The 23,655-nt window shown below is 47.0% G+C and overlaps 1 protein-coding gene across 6 annotated transcripts in view; it reads right to left on the reverse strand.

Annotated features, from left to right (window-relative positions):
• LOC128688487 (bestrophin-2-like) overlaps positions 1-23,655 on the reverse strand; it is a 237,144-nt gene that overhangs the window by 60,333 nt on the left and 153,156 nt on the right. For 4 of the 6 annotated variants that reach the window (XM_070084534.1, XM_070084531.1, XM_070084530.1 and 1 more), the window contains exons 5-8: positions 20,435-20,512; positions 7,091-7,243; positions 5,441-5,521; positions 538-689 (exon numbers count right to left, since the gene is read on the reverse strand). In XM_070084534.1, coding sequence (XP_069940635.1) covers positions 538-689; positions 5,441-5,521; positions 7,091-7,243; positions 20,435-20,512 — 464 coding nt within the window. Of the gene's footprint in view, positions 1-537; positions 690-5,440; positions 5,522-7,090; positions 7,244-20,273; positions 20,352-20,434; positions 20,513-23,655 lie in introns of all 6 variants that reach the window. The other 2 variants (XM_070084532.1, XM_070084535.1) reach the window with 2 other exon arrangements.

Genomic DNA, 23,655 nt, shown 5'->3' on the forward strand with positions numbered 1-23,655 from the left:
AGCGGGAGGGGGGGGGGGTCAGAATAATACAACTTGATTTGTTACCAAGTTGTTCAGAAGAATTTAAAAAAACACATGAGGAACACTGGACGCACTCTTATCCATGGTAATAAACTAATTTAACTGGGTACAAAATGCTTCAGATTTAATGATATAAACGCTAAATCGGGGAGAAAGTTATCACCGATGAAATACTGAGAAAGGAAAATAGTTTTCTTTCTTTAAAACTTGAGCACAAAGAGTGTTTGGTATCACCAGAACACCACCGCTAACACCACCGCCAACACCACCGCCAACACCACCGCCAACACCACCTCCAACACCACCACTTCTATCGACAGAGAAAATAACTTCCATTTGTAACAAGCAGTCTAAACAAAAAGCATTTTATTCCGTCCAGGAGTTCGAGTTCCATCTTTGCCTCGAGAGTAAAGACTCGAGTTGGTATAGTAAGCATCAAGGAGACAAAGCTCAGAAACAGCTGGTCATCTACTGGTCTAAAAGACACTCACACTGGGCACTCGACACCACACTTACACCATGTTTGCAACCGAGCCTCTGTAAGTCCGTTTTTTGAATTCGGCCGAGGCTTCCGTGTAGGGAAGGACTGGGCTTTCATCGTCGTAGAAGATGTCCCTGGATAAGGGCGGCGTCCTCAGAAGCAGCGTGTCCACGATGAGGTAAGACACCTGTGGGGTGGAAGGGAAAAAACTGGTATAAGCAAATATTCGTTCCAACTTTACTGTCGTAGTTCTCGTCAGTTCGCGCTCTCTGTGCGTTAGTTTCTTAATTGTGGATGCAAACTTCCGTTTGTTTGATTCTTTTTTTTGCCGTAACTTAGTGTCTGAGATCTCCTTCCTCAGTCTTCTGCCCAAAATAATCAAATACCCTTTCCACTAATTATTTAATAGAAATTTTATAGCCTAATCCCATACTCCACTATTTTTTACCCCTAACCCACTTCTGATATTTTCTCGTCGAACTAAATGCATTTATAACTAGGTTTTTTATTCATCAAATTGTCGGTATTGTATGCTATCAATAATATGATTTTTGTTTCTTATTACGATCCTCATTTAATCATGATCTAAAGTAGTTGTACTGTCTGATGGCGGTAAGTGCTCTCCAGTTTAGTCATCGTGTTGTCCTGTACTTGGCCTCCACTGAACGTTAGTGCTATTCAATATCGACAAATTAAAGGTCTCACCCATCATCCCCTTACCTTCACGTGTCTGTCTGCACCATCACTCCCTTACCTTCATGTGTCTGTCTGTACCATCACTCCCTTACCTTCATGTGTCTGTCTGTACCATCATTCCCTTACCTTCATGTGTCTGTACCATCACTCCCTTACCTTCACGTGTCTGTCTGTACCATCACTCCCTTACCTTCATGTGTCTGTCTGTACCATCACTCCCTTACCTTCATGTGTCTGTCTGCACCATCACTCCCTTACCTTCATGTGTCTGTCTGCACCATCACTCCCTTACCTTCATGTGTCTGTCTGCACCATCACTCCCTTACCTTCATGTGTCTGTCTGCACCATCACTCCCTTACCTTCATGTGTCTGTCTGTACCATCACTCCCTTACCTTCATGTGTCTGTCTGTACCATCATTCCCTTACCTTCATGTGTCTGTACCATCACTCCCTTACCTTCACGTGTCTGTCTGTACCATCACTCCCTTACCTTCATGTGTCTGTCTGTACCATCACTCCCTTACCTTCATGTGTCTGTCTGCACCATCACTCCCTTACCTTCATGTGTCTGTCTGCACCATCACTCCCTTACCTTCATGTGTCTGTCTGCACCATCACTCCCTTACCTTCATGTGTCTGTCTGTACCATCATTCCCTTACCTTCATGTGTCTGTCTGTACCATCATTCCCTTACCTTCATGTGTCTGTACCATTATTCCCTTACCTTCATGTGTCTGTCTCTACCATCATTCCCTTACCTTCATGTGTCTGTCTGTACCATCATTCCCTTACCTACATGTGTCTGTCTGTACCATCACTCCCTTACCTTCATGTGTTTATCTGTACCATCACTCCCTTACCTTCATGTGTCTGTACTATAATTCCCTTACCTTCATGTGTATGTCTGTACCATCATCCCCTTACCTTCATGTGTCTGTCTGTACCATCACTCCCTTACCTTCATGTGTCTGTCTGCAACATCACTCCCTTACCTTCATGTGTCTGTCTGCACCATCACTCCCTTACCTTCATGTGTCTGTCTGTACCATCATTTCCTTACCTTCATGTGTCTGTACCATCATTCCCTTACCTTCATGTGTCTGTCTGTACCATCATTCCCTTACCTTCATGTGTCTGTCTGCACCATCATTCCCTTACCTTCATGTGTCTGTCTGTACCATCATTCCCTTACCTTCATGTGTCAGCACCATCATTCCCTTACCTTCATGTGTATGTCTGTACCATTATTCCCTTACCTTCATGTGTCTGTCTCTACCATCATTCCCTTACCTTCATGTGTCTGTCTGTACCATCATTCCCTTACCTTCATGTGTCTGTCTGTACCATCACTCCCTTACCTTCATGTGTTTATCTGTACCATCATTACCTTACCTTCATGTGTCTGTACTATAATTCCCTTACCTTCATGTGTATGTCTGTACCATCATTCCCTTACCTTCATGTGTCTGTCTGTACCATCACTCCCTTACCTTCATGTGTCTGTCTGCACCATCACTCCCTTACCTTCATGTGTCTGTCTGCACCATCACTCCCTTACCTTCATGTGTCTGTCTGTACCATCATTCCCTTACCTTCATGTGTCTGTCTGTACCATCATTCCCTTACCTTCATGTGTCTGTCTGTACCATCATTCCCTTACCTTCAGGTGTCTGTCTGTACCATCATTCCCTTACCTTCAGGTGTCTGTCTGCACCATCATTCCCTTACCTTCAGGTGTCTGTCTGTACCATCATTCCCTTACCTTCAGGTGTCTGTCTGTACCATCATTCCCTTACCTTCAGGTGTCTGCCTGTACAATCATTCCCTTACCTTCAGGTGTCTGTCTGTACCATCATTCCCTTACCTTCAGGTGTATGTACCATCGTTCCCTTACCTTCAGGTGTCTGTCTGTACCATCATTCCCTTACCTTCAAGTGTCTGTCTGTACCATCATTCCCCTACCTTCAGATGTCTGTACCATCATTCCCTTACCTTCATGTGTCTGTCTGTACAATCACTCCCTTACCTTCATGTGTCTGTCTGCACCATCATTCCCTTACCTTCAGGTGTCTGTCTGTACCATCATTCCCTTACCTTCATGTGTCTGTCTGTACAATCACTCCCTTACCTTCATGTGTCTGTCTGTACCATCATTCCCTTACCTTCATGTGTCAGCACCATCATTCCCTTACCTTCACGTGTCTGTCTGCACCATCATTCCCTTACCTTCATGTGTCTGTCTGTACCATCACTCCCTTACCTTCATGTGTCTGTCTGTACCATCATTCCCTTACCTTCATGTGTCTGTACCATCATTCCCTTACCTTCATGTGTCTGTCTGTACCATCACTCCCTTACCTTCATGTGTCTGTCTGCACCATCACTCCCTTACCTTCATGTGTTTATCTGTACCATCGCTCCCTTACCTTCATGTGTCTGTACCATAATTCCCTTACCTTCATGTGTCTGTCTGTACCATCATTCCCTTACCTTCATGTGTCTGTACCATCACTCCCTTACCTTCATGTGTCTGTCTGCACCATCACTCCCTTACCTTCATGTGTCTGTCTGTACCATAATTCCCTTACCTTCATGTGTCTGTCTGTACCATCATTCCCTTAAATTCATGTGTCTGTCTGTACCATCATTCCCTTACCTTCAGGTGTCTGCCTGTACAATCATTCCCTTACCTTCAGGTGTCTGTTTGTACCATCATTCCCTTACCTTCAGGTGTATGTACCATCATTCCCTTACCTTCAGGTGTCTGTCTGTACCATCATTCCCTTACCTTCAGGTGTCTGTCTGTACCATCATTCCCTTACCTTCAGGTGTCTGTCTGTACCATCATTCCCTTACCTTCAGGTATCTGTACCATCATTCCCTTACCTTCAAGTGTCTGTCTGTAACATCATTCCCTTACCTTCAGGTGTCTGTCTGTACCATCATTCCCTTACCTTCAGGTGTCTGTACCATCATTCCCTTACCTTCAGGTGTCTGTCTGTACCATCATTCCCTTACCTTCAGGTGTCTGTCTGTACCATCATTCCCTTACCTTCAGGTGTCTGTACCATCATTCCCTTACCTTCAGTTGTCTGTCTGTACCATCATTCCCTTACCTTCAGGTGTCTGTCTGTACCATCATTCCCTTACCTTCAGGTGTCCGTACCATCATTCCCTTACCTTCAGGTGTCTGTCTGTACCATCATTCCCTTACCTTCAGGTGTCTGTCTGTACCATCATTCCCTTACCTTCAGGTGTCTGTACCATCATTCCCTTACCTTCAGGTGTCTGTCTGTACCATCATTCCCTTACCTTCAGGTGTCTGTCTGTACCATCATTCCCTTACCTTCAGGTGTCTGTACCATCATTCCCTTACCTTCAGTTGTCTGTCTGTACCATCATTCCCTTACCTTCAGGTGTCTGTCTGTACCATCATTCCCTTACCTTCAGGTGTCTGTCTGTACCATCATTCCCTTACCTTCAGGTGTCTGTACCATCATTCCCTTACCTTCAGTTGTCTGTCTGTACCATCATTCCCTTACCTTCAGGTGTCTGTCTGTACCATCATTCCCTTACCTTCAGGTGTCTGTCTGTACCATCATTCCCTTACCTTCAGGTGTCTGTCTGTACCATCATTCCCTTACCTTCAGGTGTCTGTCTGTACCATCATTCCCTTACCTTCAGGTGTCTGTCTGTACCATCATTCCCTTACCTTCAGGTGTCTGTCTGTACCATCATTCCCTTACCTTCAGGTGTCTGTACCATCATTCCCTTACCTTCAGTTGTCTGTCTGTACCATCATTCCCTTACCTTCAGGTGTCTGTCTGTACCATCATTCCCTTACCTTCAGGTGTCTGTACCATCATTCCCTTACCTTCAGTTGTCTGTCTGTACCATCATTCCCTTACCTTCAGGTGTCTGTCTGTACCATCATTCCCTTACCTTCAGTTGTCTGTCTGTACCATCATTCCCTTACCTTCATGTGTCTGTCTGTACCATCATTCCCTTACCTTCAGGTGTCTGTCTGTACCATCATTCCCTTACCTTCAGGTGTCTGTCTGTACCATCATTCCCTTACCTTCAGTTGTCTGTCTGTACCATCATTCCCTTAACTTCAGGTGTGTGTCTGTACCATCATTCCCTTACCTTCAGATGTCTATCTGTACCATCATTTCCTTACCTTCAAATATCTGTACCATCATTCCCTTACCTTCAGATGTCTGTACCATCATTCCCTTACCTTCATGTGTCTGTCAATTATCCAGTTGAGCTCAAAATCCTCATCGTCATCACCGAACGGGTTGATCAACTGCTCGGCGACCTGTTGAAAACGACTGATGCACTAACAAGGTCCACCACGTGCATAGTGCTATCTTGACAGCAATAACATTGACAGTGCTATCTTGAAGACAGCAATAACATTGACAGTGCTATCTTGAAGACAGCAGTAACATTGACAGTGCTATCTTGAAGACAGCAGTAACATTGACAGTGCTATCTTGAAGACAGCAATAACATTGACAGTGCTATCTTGAAGACAGCAATAACATTGACAGTGCTATCTTGAAGACAGCAATACCGGCATAGTTCCCTTGACTCTCTCACTTAACTGAAGTTTAAACTGTGCTTAAGAAAGCTAGGTGTGGGACACAATATGCGGTTAATGACAGTTTATTTCAGAGCACTTTTCACCCACCAGCGGACTATACCAATTCTCCGAGAATTGATAAGGTCCTTGGTGGGCGAAACATCGTCTCAGTAAGGTGCTATAAACCGCACATTGTGTTTTATTAACGTAGGTCTCGGTTTGTTTAAACTGATGTACTGTGTTCACCTAAATGAGTAACCCGCTGCAGCCCGTCCCTGGATGAGTAACCCGCTGCAGCCCGTCCCTGGATGAGTAACCCGCTGCAGCCCGTCCCTGGATGAGTAACCCGCTGCAGCCCGTCCCTGGATGAGTAACCCGCTGCAGCCCGTCCCTGGATGAGTAACCCGCTGCAGCCCGTCCCTGGATGAGTAACCCACTGCAACCCATCCCTGGATGAGTAACCTACTGCAACCCATCCCTGGGTGAGTAACCCGCTGCAGCCCGTCCCTGGATGAGTAACCCGCTGCATCCCATCCCTGGATGAGTAACCCGCTGCAACCCGTCCCTGGATGAGTAACCCACTGCAACCCATCCCTGCAACCCATCCCTGGTTGAGTAACCCGCTGCAGCCCGTCCCTGGATGAGTAACCCACTGCAACCCATCCCTGGATGAGTAACCCGCTGCAACCCGTCCCTGGATGAGTAACCCACTGCAACCCATCCCTGGATGAGTAACCCACTGCAACCCATCCCTGGATGAGTAACCCGCTGCAGCCCGTCCCTGGATGAGTAACCCACTGCAACCCATCCCTGGATGAGTAATCCACTGCAACCCATCCCTGGATGAGTAACCCGCTGCAGCCCGTCCCTGGATGAGTAACCCACTGCAACCCATCCCTGGATGAGCAACCCGCTGCAGCCCGTCCCTGGATGAGTAACCCACTGCAACCCATCCCTGGATGAGTAACGCACTGTAACCCATCCCTGGATGAGTAACCCGCTGCAGCCCGTCCCTGGATGAGTAACCCACTGCAACCCATCCCTGGATGAGTAACCCACTGCAACCCATCCCTGGATGAGTAATCCACTGCAACCCATCCCTGGATGAGTAACCCGCTGCAGCCCATCCCTGGATGAGTAACCCACTGCAACCCATCCCTGGATGAGTAACCCACTGCAACCCATCCCTGGATGAGTAACCCACTGCAACCCATCCCTGGATGAGTAACCCGACGTTTTCAAAACAGTTATCGAATTCCCCGTAACTACAGTAAGAGTGTTAATCTGAGAGTGTGTAAGTACCTTCAGGAGTCCCATGTAAAAGAAGAACTGCAGGATCGTGAAGAAGGGGATGTAGAGGTCCAGCTTAGCCTTGTAGGCGTAAGGTGACTTCTCCACGAACTGCCGCCCGACTATAGCCGCCAGGAAGAAAGCGTAGGTGGCTATAGTCACCACCTGCAAGAACCAGGAAGAACCTGCAATCACGCTGACAGCCAACCAGCCTCTCACAGAACCTCTCATCCATAGTGTTTCTCTTGCACACGTCTCTCTCTCTCTCTCTCTCTCTCTCTCTCTCTCTTATTTTCCTTTTTTCATTTCCTCTTTCTTTCGTTTTCACTTTCTCTGGTCTTATCTTCCTCACTCTTGGTTACATTTGGATAAGATTCTGTTGTACACTTTTGGGGTACAACACTGTTAAATAAAACGTCGACCTCCAATTGATGTCCTCTTCAGCAGATAAGTATCTGCTGAAGAGAACCTCAGACCGTTCAGAGTGAGACGAACTGGGAGAACATGATGAAAATGCTCTTTGTCTGTCAGAGTTTAAATAGTAAATGACCTACAGCCTATGTGGGGGGGGGAGGGAGAAGTAATGTGACGTCAGCATGACAAGGGAGCTTGTCTATAATGTTATTAGGGAGTTTACCTATAAGTATAAATACTGGCGCAAATAATAATAATAAAATGGTATAATAATAATAATAATAATAATAATAATAATGATAATAATAATATAAAAAAGGTCTAGGAACTGGGAAGCGTGGTCTGGGACCGCATCGCGGGGGCCATGACCTCCCTTCCCTGGAGACCGACCACAGGTAAGCTACAGGTAATTCTGAATAACTAGCGGCCGGAAACAATGATGCTTCGTCCACAAAATATTTTTCCGATTTCAGTTATGTTTTTCTACAATAAAATGATAAATGAAGCGAACACGCAGTTTCGCTCATGTGATAACAGAATTAATAAAATTTTGTACAGCTTCAGGACTATGTGCTCTGTGCAGCGTGAACATGTGCACCTCCAGTGCACGTTTAGTACACGTCCAGTGGGGGATGAGGGGTCAAGGTGTGATATATGGGAAAGGAGGGGGGGTACGGATGGAAGTGTGGTCGTTTGATATGGGGGTCATCACGACCACTTCGTGTGTCCCGGAACTTAAGGTCGACATGATTCTGCTCTCGTAAACGCAGAACTACGTTCTCGCATTGTTTACCATATTTGTTTAATAAATTTAAGGAAAAAACAGTGAAGGACGTTGTGATCAGTCTCATGTATCCCCCTCCCCCTCCACACACACACACATACACACACACTGACGGACACATGCACACGTATCACTATACCCACACATGTTACCCCTGTGTGTATATATTACTAGACACATGAATGCATACACATATTCAAACACATACTGTGTAAATATTTGTATATTGAGACACACTGGTGAACCAAACAATGATCAGTGTCACTTATGAATATGTGAACACATATAAACACACGTGAGCACACGTGAACACACACATGCAGCACAACACATGTATATTTGGGCCTGACTTTGATGTTCTTTATTAATGTATTCGTGGGAAGCGCTAAGCCCGAAAGGTTAACAGAGCACCTAGAAAATGAGAAGTAATCAAGGCTAGACCGAAGGAAGGAATGAGACCTCCATTTCCTTGGATCAAGGCCCTTTCACCAGCATCAAATGCCCTTTTTAAAAAACATCAATGCAGCACCGAAGAGTGACTCAGCGAATAAAAAATCTGGGAGGGAGGGAGGGAAAAATTCGAACTGGGTTCTAAGAAAATGACAGTCCAACTTCCTAACCACCGGGCCAGCACCAGCTTCACGGGATGCTCACTAACCCACAACAAACACTGTAGCGTAAGAGCTGCAGAGGCCGCCAGCTGTTGTCCATCTGTCAGTCTTACAGAGAGCATCTCTGAGTGGTGCACAGTTCGGCAGCAGTCAATGACCTTTGCAACTCTCCAGTGCTGCAGTAATGTGTTGGGTTAGAGAGTACCTACCTAGCTAGGGTGATACTGACTCTCTGTGGGTAGCATGGTGGACTGTCGTCTTTTCCTAGACCCCAGTTCGAATCTTGCAAATACCCGTGGATTGTTACAAACATTTATCATATATATATATATATATATATATATATATATATATATATATATATATATATATATATATATATATATATATATATATATATATATAACCCATATGTTGCATAATAGTGTGTGTGTTACAGTGTGTGTTACAGTGTGTGTCACACAGTGTTGCTCACAATGAAACATGAATTAATTAAAGAATCAATTAGGTCATTATCACAAATTAATATAAGAATATTTCAATAAGATAATATCAACTGAGTAGAACCTTGTTACATTATATACTGAATGATTCTTATATTCATCAGAATTATTATTACTTTCATCTCATTATCACCATTACATTAAATCTTAAAAGTAACTAAACGAATTACATACACACATATAATATATATATATATATATATATATATATATATATATATATATATATATATATATATATATATATATATATATATATATATATATATATATATATATATATATATATATATATATATATATATATATATATATATATATATATATATATATATATATATATATATATATATATATATATATATATAACCACTTGAAGAGATGAGAAAAGGGTTTGTCTACGTTTTTAATCCTCTTTAAAGTAACTAGTACGGGACATAGGGAATGAACGTTGTCACATGAGTTTCTCTGATAAAACGAAAAAGAATATTTTTGCCGTCTGAATGTACTCACCTAATTGTGGTTGCAGGGGTCGAGACTCAGCTCCTGGCCCCGCCTCTTCACTGATCGCTACTAGGTCCTCTCTCTCTCTCTCTCTCTCTCTCTCTCTCTCTGCTTCCTGAGCTTTGTCATACCTCGTCTTAAAGCTATGTATGGTTCCTGCCTCCACTACGTCACTTGCTAGGCTATTCCACTTCCTCATGACTCTATGACTAAAAAAATACTTCCTAACATCCCTCTGACTCGTCTGAGTCTTCAGCTTCCAATTGTGACCCCTTGTTTCTGTGTCCCCTCTCTGGAACATCCTATCTCTGTCCACCTTATCTGTTCCCCGCAGTATCATGTATGTCGTTATCATGTCTCCCCTGACCCTTCTGTCCTCCAGTGTCGTCAGTCAGATTTCCCTCAACTTTTCATCGTAGGACATTCCCCTGAGCTCTGGAACTAGCCTTGTTGCAAACCTTTGTACTTTCTCTCACTTCTTTACGTGCTTGACCAGGTGTGGGTTCCCAATTGGTGCTGCATACTCCAGTATGGGTCCGACGTACACAGTGTACAGTATCTTGAACGATTCCTTATTAAGGTATCGGAACGCTATTCTCAGGTTTGCCAGGCGCCCGTATGCTGCAGCAGTTATCTGGTTGATGTGTGCCTCCGGTGACGTGCTCGGTGTTATGGTCACCCCAAGATCCTTCTCCTTGAGTGAGGTTTGTAGTCTTTGTCCACCTAGCCTATACTCTGTCTGCGGTCTTCTTTGCCTTTTCCCAATCTTCATGACTTTGCATTTGGCAGGGTTAAATTCGAGAAGCCAGTTTCTCGACCACGTGTCCAGTCTGTCCAGGTCTCTTTGTAGTCCTGCCTGATCCTCATCCGATTTAATTCTTCTCATCAACTTCACATCATCTGCGAATAGGGACACTTCAGAGTCTATCCCTTCCATCATGTCATTCACATATATAAAAAATAGCACTGGTCCTAGAACTGACCCCTGTGGGACCCCGCTCGTCACAGGCGCCCACTGTGATACCTCTTCACGGAGCATGACTCGTTGTTGCCTCCCTGTCAGGTATTCTCTGATCCATTGCAGTGCCCTCCCTGTTATATGCGACTGATCTTCCAGCTTCTGCGCTAATCTCTTGTGAGGAATTGTGTCGAGGGCCTTCCTGCAGTCCAGGAAAATGCAATCCACCCACCCCTCTCTCTCGTGTCTTACCTCTGTTACCTTGAAGATTGTGGTTAGGGGCACACACACAGCGTCTCTGCTCCTTCTCTAAGGACCCACGGGGAGATATTGTCCAGACCTCTCGCCTTTGAGGTATCAAGGTCACTTAGCAGCTTTTGCACCTCCTCCTCCGTTGTTCGTATGTTGGTATATTCCCTGTTGATGTTCCCCTCTGTGATGTCTTCCAAGAGCCCTTCCTGTCTCTACTGTAAACACTTCCTTAAATCTCCTGTTTAGCTCCTCACATACCTCTTGATCGTTTCTTGTGAGTTCTCCACCTTCTGTCCTCAGCCTGATCACCTGGTCTTTGACTGTTGTCTTCCTCCTGATGTGGCTATACAATAGTTTCAGGTCAGACTTGAATTTCAATACTATGTCATTTTCATACTGTCGCTGGGCCTCCCTCCTTACCTGTGCGTACTCATTCCTGGCTCTGCGACTGATCTCCCTATTTTCATGTGTTCTCTGCCTTCTGTACTTTTTCCATTCTCTATTGCACTTAGTTTTTGCCTCCTTACACCGTCGGGTAAACCAGGGGCTCGTTCTGGTCTTCTCATTATTTCTGTTGCCCTTGGGAATAAACCTTCCCTCTGCCTCCATGCATTTTGTGTGTGTGTGTGTGTGTGTGTGTGTGTGTGTGTGTGTGTATGTATCTAATGTGAACATCAATGTTTCTCACACAAGAGGCATCAGACTCTCGAGAACTCAGGAAACAAAAGCGTGTGTTTTGTTTTTGGTTTTCCTGCTCATTTTGCTGGTGCTTCATGGGTGAGACAGATCTGGTGACCATCTTGTTTGTCTCTTTGTTCCCGTGACCTTTCATATTCCAGTGATCTGTCATAGTCCAGTGGTCCGTCGTAGAAGTCCAGTGACCCGTCATATTCCCGTGACCCGTCATATTCCAGTGACCCGTCATATTCCTGTTTAAGAGGACGAAAAGGGGTAGGCAAAATCCTTTTAACCAGCTAGCCAGGTGGTCGGCAATGATTGCCACAGTCACACAACCTTGTACTGATGCAGCGTGACAGCAAGTCCATCCTTCTCATCGTTCCTCTGGGAACTGAGGTTCAGTAAGACGCACCAACTAAGCCAACATTACATTATCAGCCACCAGGGGAAACTAAGCCAAGGAGAGCCGGCGCTTTAGTGAGGTTATTTGCAGCAAAGCCGGCCAGTTATGGTGGTTAGAGCCGGCTAGTTGGGCGTCTCGGATGGAGGGAATGGAAGGGATGAACCTCAAGGGAAGGACGAGGAGGATTGGCAGCTGTCAACACACTCGATCGTGTTGCTTTTAGATTTATCCTGCATTGACCTGGAGATTGATTTTTGTTACTGCTGGCGATCCACATTGAAGAACCACTGTGTGCAATCAAGAATTTTAAAAAATAAAAATGTGAGTGGTAGCTGGCGTTTAGAGCACACAGCTCCCGAAGGTTCCAGAGGAACCTGACATTACAGGACCTGGGTGCAGAAGGATAGTACCAGGTTCCCGCAGGTGGTAGAACCTATCTGTAGGTTCCTTACACACTTAGCACCAGCCACTGTAACACCAGGAAACTGCGCCTTCGGGATTAAGCTTTATGAAGCTGGTGGGTCCAGGTGTTGGCACTACGAGACTACTGTGGGTTCTCAGCTTACAGAAGTTAATGTCTTAATTGAGGGGTGGGCGTGGGCAGTTGTGAAATGAACATCCCCCCCCTCCCTCCCTTCCACCCCCCCAAAAAAAAAATATGAAGATTACCGATTATTATTAAACTCCGAAAGAAATTCTTGTTATAATTCGTGACGCTGCGCGAGCTTCAGAAAACCTTCAGTAAAACTGAATGAAAAACAACCGGGAAGAATGTTTGCGCAGACAAGACAAACATTCGTTGTCAAATATGGAATTTAATAACGAAAAACAAAGGTTGTAGTTAGGGTTATTAGACTGTATATACATTATCTTACTTGACTATATACACTCTAACCTGACTGTATACACACTAACTTGACTCTCTCTCTCTCTCTCTCTCTCTCTCTCTCTCTCTATATATATATATATATATATATATATATATATATATATATATATAATCTTGACTATATACACACTAACTTGACTGTATGTACATTATCTTAATTGATTGTATACACACTTGACTGTATCAACACTATCTTGACTATATACATCATCTTACTTGACTATATACACATTTGACTATATATACACACTATCTTGACTATATAGACTATCTTACTAGACTGTAAATACACTCTCTTAATTATATACACTATCCTACTAGACTGCATCTACACTATCTTGACTATATACATTATCTTATTGTACAGCACGTACACTATCTTGACAATATACACATTTCCCTTGATTATATACACTATCTTAATTGAAGGTATATACATCATCTTTGACTATACACATTATCTTAATTGACTGTATATATTATCATTTTTGACTATATATATATATACACTGTCGTTCACGACCGTATATACACTATCTACCTGACAATATACATTCTTCCTTGGCTATATATACACTATTTTGTTTTAACTTCATACACTATCTTACTTGACAGTATAAACATTCTTGTCAATATATATATTATCTTGACAGTATACACACTCTTGTCAATATATACATATTATCTTGACAGTATACACACTCTTATCAGTATATATATTATCTTGACAGTATACACACTCTTGTCAATATATACATATTATCTTGACAGTATACACACTCCTGTCAGTATATATCTTATCTTGACAGTATACACACTCTTGCCAGTATATACATATTATCTTGACAGTATACACACTCTTATCAGTATATATCTTATCTTGACAGTATACACACTCTTGCCAGTATATACATATTATCCTGACAGTATACACACTCCTGTCAGTATATATATTATCTTGACAGTATACACACTCTTGTCAGTATACATATTAACTTATTTGACAGTGTACACAAACTTACTTGCCAGCATATACACTTTCTTACTTAACAATATAAACACTATCTTGACACTATACACATTATCTTAATATAAACACTATCTTGACACTATACACATTATCTTAATAAAAACACTATCTTGACACTATACACACTATCTTAACAATATAATACAGGAATATTAAAGTTTTCTACGATACAACAATTAAAACTTGTTGTTTTAAATTAACAGTTTAATGGAACTATCTTAACGAACGTCTAAAAACAGACGTTTGAGAGACGTAAACTCGCGTTGAGCATGTTACATAACTGTCATATGTATTATTACTACATAACATGCTACATATGTGTGGGAGATGGTGGTGGTGTGGGAGATGGTGGTGGTGTGGGAGATGGTGGTGGTGTGGGAGATGGTGGTGGTGTGGGAGATGGTGGTGGTGTGGGAGCTGGTGGTGGTGTGGGAGCTGGTGGTGGTGTGGGAGATGGTGGTGGTGTGGGAGATGGTGGTGGTGTGGGAGCTGGTGGTGGTGTGGGAGATGGTGGTGGTGTGGGAGATGGTGGTGGTGTGGGAGCTGGTGGTGGTGTGGGAGATGGTGGTGGTGTGGGAGATGGTGGTGGTGTGGGAGCTGGTGGTGGTGTGGGAGATGGTGGTGGTGTGGGAACTGGTGGTGGTGTGGGAGCTGGTGGTGGTGTGGGAACTGGTGGTGGTGTGGGAGCTGGTGGTGGTGTGGGAGATGGTGGTGGTGTGGGAACTGGTGGTGGTGTGGGAGCTGGTGGTGGTGTGGGAGATGGTGATGGTGTGGGAGCTGGTGGTGGTGTGGGAGATGGTGGTGGTGTGGGAGATGGTGGTGGTGTGGGAGATGGTGGTGGTGTGGGAGATGGTGGTGGTGTGGGAGATGGTGGTGGTGTGGGAGATGGTGGTGGTGTGGGAGATGGTGGTGGTGTGGGAGCTGGTGGTGGTGTGGGAGATGGTGGTGGTGTGGGAGATGGTGGTGGTGTGGGAGATGGTGGTGGTGTGGGAGATGGTGGTGGTGTGGGAGATGGTGGTGGTGTGGGAGATGGTGGTGGTGTGGGAGATGGTGGTGGTGTGGGAGATGGTGGTGGTGTGGGAGATGGTGGTGGTGTGGGAGATGGTGGTGGTGTGGGAGATGGTGGTGGTGTGGGAGATGGTGGTGGTGTGGGAGATGGTGGTGGTGTGGGAGATGGTGGTGGTGTGGGAGCTGGTGGTGGTGTGGGAGATGGTGGTGGTGTGGGAGATGGTGGTGGTGTGGGAGATGGTGGTGGTGTGGGAGATGGTGGTGGTGTGGGAGATGGTGGTGGTGTGGGAGATGTGTGTGGTGTGGGAGATGGTGGTGGTGTGGTATATGGTGGTGGTGTGGGAGATGGTGGTGGTGTGGGAGATGGTGGTGGTGTGGGAGATGGTGGTGGTGTGGGAGATGGTGGTGGTGTGGGAGATGGTGGTGGTGTGGGAGATGGTGGTGGTGTGGGAGATGGTGGTGGTGTGGGAGCTGGTGGTGGTGTGGGAGATGGTGGTGGTGTGGGAGATGGTGGTGGTGTGGGAGATGGTGGTGTGGGAGATGGTGGTGGTGTGGGAGATGGTGGTGGTGTGGGAGATGGTGGTGGTGTGGGAGATGGTGGTGGTGTGGGAGATGGTGGTGGTGTGGGAGATGGTGGTGGTGTGGGAGCTGGTGGTGGTGTGGGAGATGGTGGTGGTGTGGGAGATGGTGGTGGTGTGGGAGATGGTGGTGGTGTGGGAGATGGTGGTGGTGTGGGAGATGGTGGTGGTGTGGGAGATGGTGGTGGTGTGGGAGATGGTGAGATGGTGGTGGTGTGGGAGATGGTGGTGGTGTGGGAGATGGTGGTGGTGTGGGAGATGGTGGTGGTGTGGGAGATGGTGGTGGTGTGGGAGATGGTGGTGGTGTGGGAGATGGTGGTGGTGTGGGAGATGGTGGTGGTGTGGGAGATGGTGGTGGTGTGGGAGAGGGTGGTGGTCTGGGATGGTGGTGGTGTGGGATGGTGGTGGTGTGGGAGATGGTGGTGGTGTGGGAGCTGGTGGTGGTGTGGGAGATGGTGGTGGTGTGGGAGATGGTGGTGGTGTGGGAGATGGTGGTGGTGTGGGAGATGGTGGTGGTGTGGGAGATGGTGGTGGTGTGGGAGATGGTGGTGGTGTGGGAGATGGTGGTGGTGTGGGAGCTGGTGGTGGTGTGGGAGATGGTGGTGGTGTGGGAGATGGTGGTGGTGTGGGAGATGGTGGTGGTGTGGGAGATGGTGGTGGTGTGGGAGATGGTGGTGGTGTGGGAGATGGTGGTGGTGTGGGAGATGGTGGTGGTGTGGGAGATGGTGGTGGTGTGGGAGATGGTGGTGGTGTGGGAGATGGTGGTGGTGTGGGAGATGGTGGAGATGTGGGAGATGTGTGAGATGGTGTGGTGTGGGAGAGGGTGGTGGTGTGGGAGCTGGTGGTGGTGTGGGAGATGGTGGTGGTGTGGGAGATGGTGGTGGTGTGGGAGATGGTGGTGTGGGAGATGGTGGTGGTGTGGGAGATGGTGGTGGTGTGGGAGATGGTGGTGGTGTGGGAGATGGTGGTGGTGTGGGAGCTGGTGGTGGTGTGGGAGATGGTGGTGGTGTGGGAGATGGTGGTGGTGTGGGAGATGGTGGTGGTGTGGGAGATGGTGGTGGTGTGGGAGATGGTGGTGGTGTGGGAGATGGTGGTGGTGTGGGAGATGGTGGTGGTGTGGGAGATGGTGGTGGTGTGGGAGCTGGTGGTGGTGTGGGAGATGGTGGTGGTGTGGGAGATGGAGATGGTGGTGGTGTGGGAGCTGGTGGTGGTGTGGGAGATGGTGGTGGTGTGGGAGATGGTGGTGGTGTGGGAGATGGTGGTGGTGTGGGAGATGGTGGTGGTGTGGGAGATGGTGGTGGTGTGGGAGATGGTGGTGGTGTGGGAGCTGGTGGTGGTGTGGGAGATGGTGGTGGTGTGAGTGGTGGTGTGGGAGCTGGTGGTGGTGTGGGAGATGGTGGTGGTGTGGGAGATGGTGGTGGTGTGGGAGATGGTGGTGGTGTGGGAGCTGGTGGTGGTGTGGGAGATGGTGGTGGTGTGGGAGATGGTGGTGGTGTGGGAGATGGTGGTGGTGTGGGAGATGGTGGTGTGGGAGATGGTGGTGGTGTGGGAGATGGTGGTGGTGTGGGAGATGGTGGTGGTGTGGGAGCTGGTGGTGGTGTGGGAGATGGTGGTGGTGTGGGAGATGGTGGTGGTGTGGGAGCTGGTGGTGGTGTGGGAGATGGTGGTGATGTGGGAGCTGGTGGTGGTGTGGGAGATGGTGGTGGTGTGGGAGATGGTGGTGGTGTGGGAGCTGGTGGTGGTGTGGGAACTGGTGGTGGTGTGGGAGATGGTGGTGGTGTGGGAGCTGGTGGTGGTGTGGGAGTTGGTGGTGGTGTGGGAACTGGTGGTGGTGTGGGAGCTGGTGGTGGTGTGGGAGATGGTGGTGGTGTGGGAGCTGGTGGTGGTGTGGGAGCTGGTGGTGGTGTGGGAGATGGTGGTGGTGTGGGAGACGGTGGTGGTGTGGGAGATGGTGGTGGTGTGGGAGATGGTGGTGGTGTGGGAGCTAGTGGTGGTGTGGGAGATGGTGGTGGTGTGGGAGATGGTGGTGGTGTGGGAGATGGTTTTTGGTTTGGGAGATGGTGGTGGTGTGGGAACTGGTGGTGGTGTGGGAGCTGGTGGTGGTGTGGGAAATGGTGGTGGTGTGGGAGCTGGTGGTGGTGTGGGAGCTGGTGGTGGTGTGGGAGACGGTAGTGGTGTGGGAGATGGTGGTGGTGTGGGAGATGGTGGTGGTGCGGGAGCTGGTGGTGGTGTGGGAGCTGGTGGTGGTGTGGGAGACGGTGGTGGTGTGGGAAATGGTGGTGGTGTGGGAGATGGTGGTGGTGTGGGAGCTGGTGGTGGTGTGGGAGATGGTGGTGGGGTGGGAGCTGGTGGTGGTGTGGGAGCTGGTGGTGGTGTGGGAGACGGTGGTGGTGTGGGAGATGGTGGTGGTGTGGGAGATGGTGGTGGTGTGGGAGATGGTGGTGGTGTTGGAGATGGTGGTGGTGTTGGAGATGGTGGTGGTGTGGGAGATGGTGGTGGTGTGGGAGATGGTGGTGGTGTGGGAACTGGTGGTGGTGTGGGAGATGGTGGTGGTGTGGGAGATGGTGGTGGTGTGGGAGCTGGTGGTGGTGTGGGAGCTGGTGGTGATGTGGGAGATGGTGGTGGTGTGGGAGATGGTGGTGGTGTGGAAGATGGTGATGGTGTGGGAGATGGTGGTGGTGTGGGAGATGGTGGTGGTGTGGGAGATGGTAGTGGTGTGGGAGATGGTGGTGGTGTGGGAACTGGTGGTGGTGTGGGAGCTGGTGGTGGTGTGGGAGATGGTGGTGGTGTGAGAGATGGTGGTGGTGTGGGAGATGGTGGTGGTGTGGGAACTGGTGGTGGTGTGGGAGCTGGTGGTGGTGGTGTGGGAGCTGGTGGTGGTGGTGTGGGAGCCGGTGGTGGTGTGGGAGCTGGTGGTGGTGGTGTGGGAGCTGGTGGTGGTGTGGGAGCTGGTGGTGGTGGTGTGGGAGCTGGTGGTGGTGGTGTGGGAGCTGGTGGTGGAGGGGTGCGGGCGTGCTAGTTGTGGAGAGGTACAGGCGTGCTGGCGGAGGGGCGTGGGCGTGCTGGTGGTGGAGTGGTGCGGGCGTGCTGGTGGTGGAGGGATGTGGGCGTGCTGGAGGTGGAGGGGTGCAAGCATGCTGGTGGTGGAGGGGTGTGGGCGTGCTGATGCTGGAACGATGTGCGCGTGCTGGTGGAGGGGTGTGAGCATGGTGGTGGTGGAAAGGTTTGGGCGTGCTAGTGGTGGAGCGGTGTGGGCGTGCTGGTGGAGGGGTGCGGGCGTGGTGGTGGAGGGGTGGGGACGTGCTGGTGGTGAGGGCGTGCTGGTGGAGGGGTGCGGGCGTGCTGGTGGTGGAGGGGTGGGGACGTGCTGGTGGTGAGGGCGTGCTGATGGAGGGGGGTGGGAGTGCTGGTGGAGAGGTGCGGGCGTGCTGAAAGTGGAGGGGTGTTCTGGTGGTGAGGGTGTGCTGGTGGTGAGGGTGTGCTGGTGGTGAGGACGTGCTGGTTGTAGGGGCGTGCTGGTAGTGGGGGCGTGCTGGTAATAGTGGGGGCGTGCTTGTAATAGTGGAGGCGTGCTGGTGGTGGGGGCGTGCTGGTGGTAAGGGCGTGCTGGCAATAGTGGGGGGCGTGTTTGTAATAGTGGGGGCGTGCTGGGGGTGGGGGCGTGCTAGTGGTGGGGTCGTGCTGGTAGTGTGGGGAGTGCTGGTGTTGGTTGCGTACTGCTTTTGGCGTGCTACTGGTACAAAGTTAGGGCGTGCTGATGTTGGAGGGGTGGTGGAGTGGTGGGGGCGTGCTGGTAGTGGACGGGTGGGGGCGTGCTGGTGTTGGAGGGGTGGTGGAGTGGTGGGGGCGTGCTGGTAGTGGAGGGGTCGGGACGTGCTGGTGTTGGAGGGGTGCTGGTGGTGAGTGATGGAGCGTGCTTTTGGTGAAGGGGTGGTGTTAGTGGAGGGGTGAGGGGAGTTATTGTAGTACTGTCTACTTTATCCTGCAGCTCAACAAACAACACTTTAATTATCCAGATCCTCGTGTCATCATATTGCAACATCTCTGCATCAGCTTTCAATTTCTCTATTATTTATATAATTTTTTACAAACTTTCCTTTTACAACTGCCCACACATTCCCTTCTTTCAACCGACGTTGTACTGGTAGACTGAGAGGAGACTTCCAGTTGATGGTACTGGAAGCCACGGTTAGGCGATTGATGGGAATGAATGCTACCTGGATCTCTGTGCCAAACTGGGACGTAGGGACCAACACCTGTACCAGGAGGACCTAGCACTTTATTCCAGAGCGAATACCTGAGGGCACAGGACTGAAACATTTCGGATCAGGGAAGTTGTCTCCAGGGACTACAGGATAACCTCAATAGGCACACCGAGGCACTGGGAGTGTCTACTGAGACAAGAAGCCCACGAGAAGCTCTGTAAGAGGTAAACAACACTGTGAGTGGTTCATGGATGGTGGTTATGAGGGAGTCAAGGGGACATTTATGGCTAGTGAAGGAGGGGAGAGCCGTTGTTTGCAGGGGTAACCACAGGGTCTTATATTAGGCCCGGCAGTGATTAATGAGCGAGCCTACAGTACCTGTGTGTACACCAGCGGGATGCTCACCCAATCGTAACACCAGAGCAAGCCACATTTGGCTCGAAATTCGAGAAACTCCTGTAATAAAAGGGGAAAGTCGGTAGGGCAGGTATGCGGCATGGCCCATGGAAGTTTGGAATGCTGTTTGGTGATTACCCTACCTGAGTGTACACTAGAGGGATTGACACCCAGTCATAGCTCCAGAGCATTCCGCATTTTTGTCTGAACTCATTGAACTCCTGGAAAGAGAGGACATCTAGAGTTGTGGGGGACTGCTGGCTGGAGTGTTGTTAACAGTTAGCGGGGGTAAATTTGTAGGGGAACTGCTGGCTGGAGTGTTGTTAACAGTTAGCGAGGGTAAAGTTGTGGGGGACTGCTGGCCGGAGTATTGTTAACGGTTAGCTGGGGTAAAGTTGTGGGGGACAGCTGTTAGGGCTGGTGTTACCAGTTAACTGAGCTAGGTCAAATATGTGAGTACATTCGGCGTGGAAGGCAGGTGGAGCTTAGGGACCCCTCACTCCCAGCCAACATGCCACCGTTAAACAGGTTTATAAAGTTTTAGCTTTGTTGATGGGCAGCCTTACTGCAGCAGGACTGTCAGGAGTGTCAGTCGTACCAAATAGTCTGAAGCCTCTTCACATTCAGTCATTAGTGTGGGATTGCGAAGCTATTATATGAGTGATACTGAAGCGGACATTCTGGTTACTATTACACTGATATTATTGGTTTCTCATTTTAGTTTTATAACATTGTAAGCTGCACTGATGCTGCGTCAAAATCTGCTCGTCACCACATTAACTGAAGAGGTAAAAACCCTCGTGTTTCTTTAACTGTGGAGGTAAAGACAGAACACGAATTACAGTCTCCATTAAGGGCAGGTCTACAGTATACAGTACCCACAAACCTGGCAACCTCAGCCGGTTTCCAGGCTGAGGGAATAATTTCTCCAACTTCTGTCTTGTGTATAGTTGTGAAAGCTGAGGGACTGATTGTTTTACTTCCGACTTTCACTGAATATCATCTATGTATTGACATGATCAAGCAACTGATTGGCGAAACATCTTCAAATAAAGATACCCGGATGTTGCACATGTGTTTAATTCCTCATCTACAGTATACTACTGCTACACCTACTCAGATTTTGTCAGTCAGTGCAATGTTCAGGCTGAGAAAGCCATTAAAGGAGATATACAAATAACGAGAAAAACGTACTGTTTGAAGGGTATTTATTTCATTTTTTTTGCTAACAAACATATTTTTTGCTCCTTTTATCCACTTTGAATTGTTTAGACTGATGCTTCAAATATTTTTTAAAGGAACTTAAATTCTTAAAACAATGACAGACCCATCGGGCTGTTGTTGCAATAAGCGAAATTACAGTTTACCGTTTCATACAAGACGGTTTATATCCCCATTCATGAGCTCTCAAAATCTGTCTGAAACATTAATGTAAAGTGGACGCAAGTGACAGCTAATGGGAAGTATTTGTTGTTAAGTGACTGACACAGTCGACGATAAAGGGATAAATTACGTGAAATAGTTGGATGTCATTCAGAGGAATGCTGAAATACTTAATAAACAGTAATATTACTTGAGTTTATAAGACGTGTGTTGCTATATATGAGCAACAAGAGACACACAAGATACCTTGTGTATCATCAGATGTCATTATCGTCCTGATAAACAATGTTTATCAGGACTTTAAATGCCTTAGCAAATATTGTTTGTGTTCTGCTGACACTGAACCATTATTAAAAATAAGTATTGGTATTCATAAAATGACTCAGCCAACACACATACAAGCAAAAATTTGGAAAGTTATTAGGAATTTTTCTGGCATTTCCCTACCATCAGACCACTTTTGCCATCAGGAAAAATTCAGGTGACGCCGGTGTTGACCTGGTCAGTGGAGCTGTAAGTCATTTGACCGAAGCTTTCTGCTGGCGCCGCCCCGTAAAAGATCAATATTAGATCATAAGATTTGTTGGTGGATTTACTACTGGTTGGTTTATCAAGTGTAAGGCCTATAAACTGCACAAATACCAGGCTTCATCTCAACCGTACACCAGCAAATTTACATGGACTACGGCTCTCAATGTGTACACAACAATAAGAATATACTCATCAGGGTGCATACAAAGTGAAGACGTTTCTATATGTTGCGTCTACAGACTTGTGGAGTACAATCACTCCTATACACAAATAACCAGCACATAGGAGAGAGAGAAAAGTTTATCAGTGTGGGTAGCTGACTCGAAATCCAGGAGCCTTCCTTAACCAGCCACACGAAAATACGTACATGACTTTTACACTATGCTAATAATTTGTTTAAAAGACTTTGGAGGATCCTCCGGTTACATTACATATTTTTTTTTTGTGGTGGATTGTGTAATACGAGGTCGTTGCTGACGACAGTGACAGGTGTGAGCGAGGTACTGCTCCAGATCAGCCCATAAAACACTGATTACTACTGACTGCACTAGTCACGTCTCCAGGGCAGATTTCTACACAGGATCCGTTTGACTGATCGAACACACACACACACACACACACACACATACACACACATTCATGCACAAACATCTTTTCTGGTCGATGTGCAGTCTTGCGTCACTTGACGTCTCTATTTTATTAGAAGCAGAGTTAGTTGTGTTAGTGGTAATTGTTAGTGGTACACAAGGTCTGATAACCCACACCTGAGGAAACAGCCATCCCTTTCCACAACCAATGTACTTAATTCAACGATTTCAAGCTATGTCTATGACTTTTTCATGGATATATAAGTCTCAAACACATTTAATAATAGATATGACTTAATACCGAAGTAAGAAGATTTGAAGGATAACGCAAGAAACTGGGGAGTTGGGTAAAGGGCCAAGTACTCAAGAAGGACTTGAAGAGGTATACAATAAATCACAACCAGCAGGTGATGGTTGTAGTTGGCGGAATTCATAATGTATATTATGTATGTATGTATATATATATATATATATATATATATATATATATATATATATATATATATATATATATATATATGTATATATATATATATATTCACACATGCAACTAGGAAAGAAAAATATTATTTGAGGAAGACTTCAGCCTCTGTGAGGTGACGAATGGGTTTTATAATTTGGTAAAAGATTCAACGAAACAACTAATAACTGTCTCAATTACTGACGTCGTCAAGAGTGATGGCGTCTGGTATAACACTAAAAAATATGACTTATTGAAATATTAGACAAAAAAAAATCGTAGACTAAATTTAATAATTTGGGTTTTATTTTTGGCAGACAAAAGTTGGATGAGATCTTGAAAAGAAATTTTTTTAATAGTGAAGTAATTAAGGTTGTGTGTAAGAGTGAAGCATTGATGGAAC

Source organism: Cherax quadricarinatus, chromosome 13 (assembly GCF_038502225.1).
Source record: "Cherax quadricarinatus isolate ZL_2023a chromosome 13, ASM3850222v1, whole genome shotgun sequence".
Taxonomy (NCBI): Eukaryota; Metazoa; Arthropoda; class Malacostraca; order Decapoda; family Parastacidae; genus Cherax; species Cherax quadricarinatus.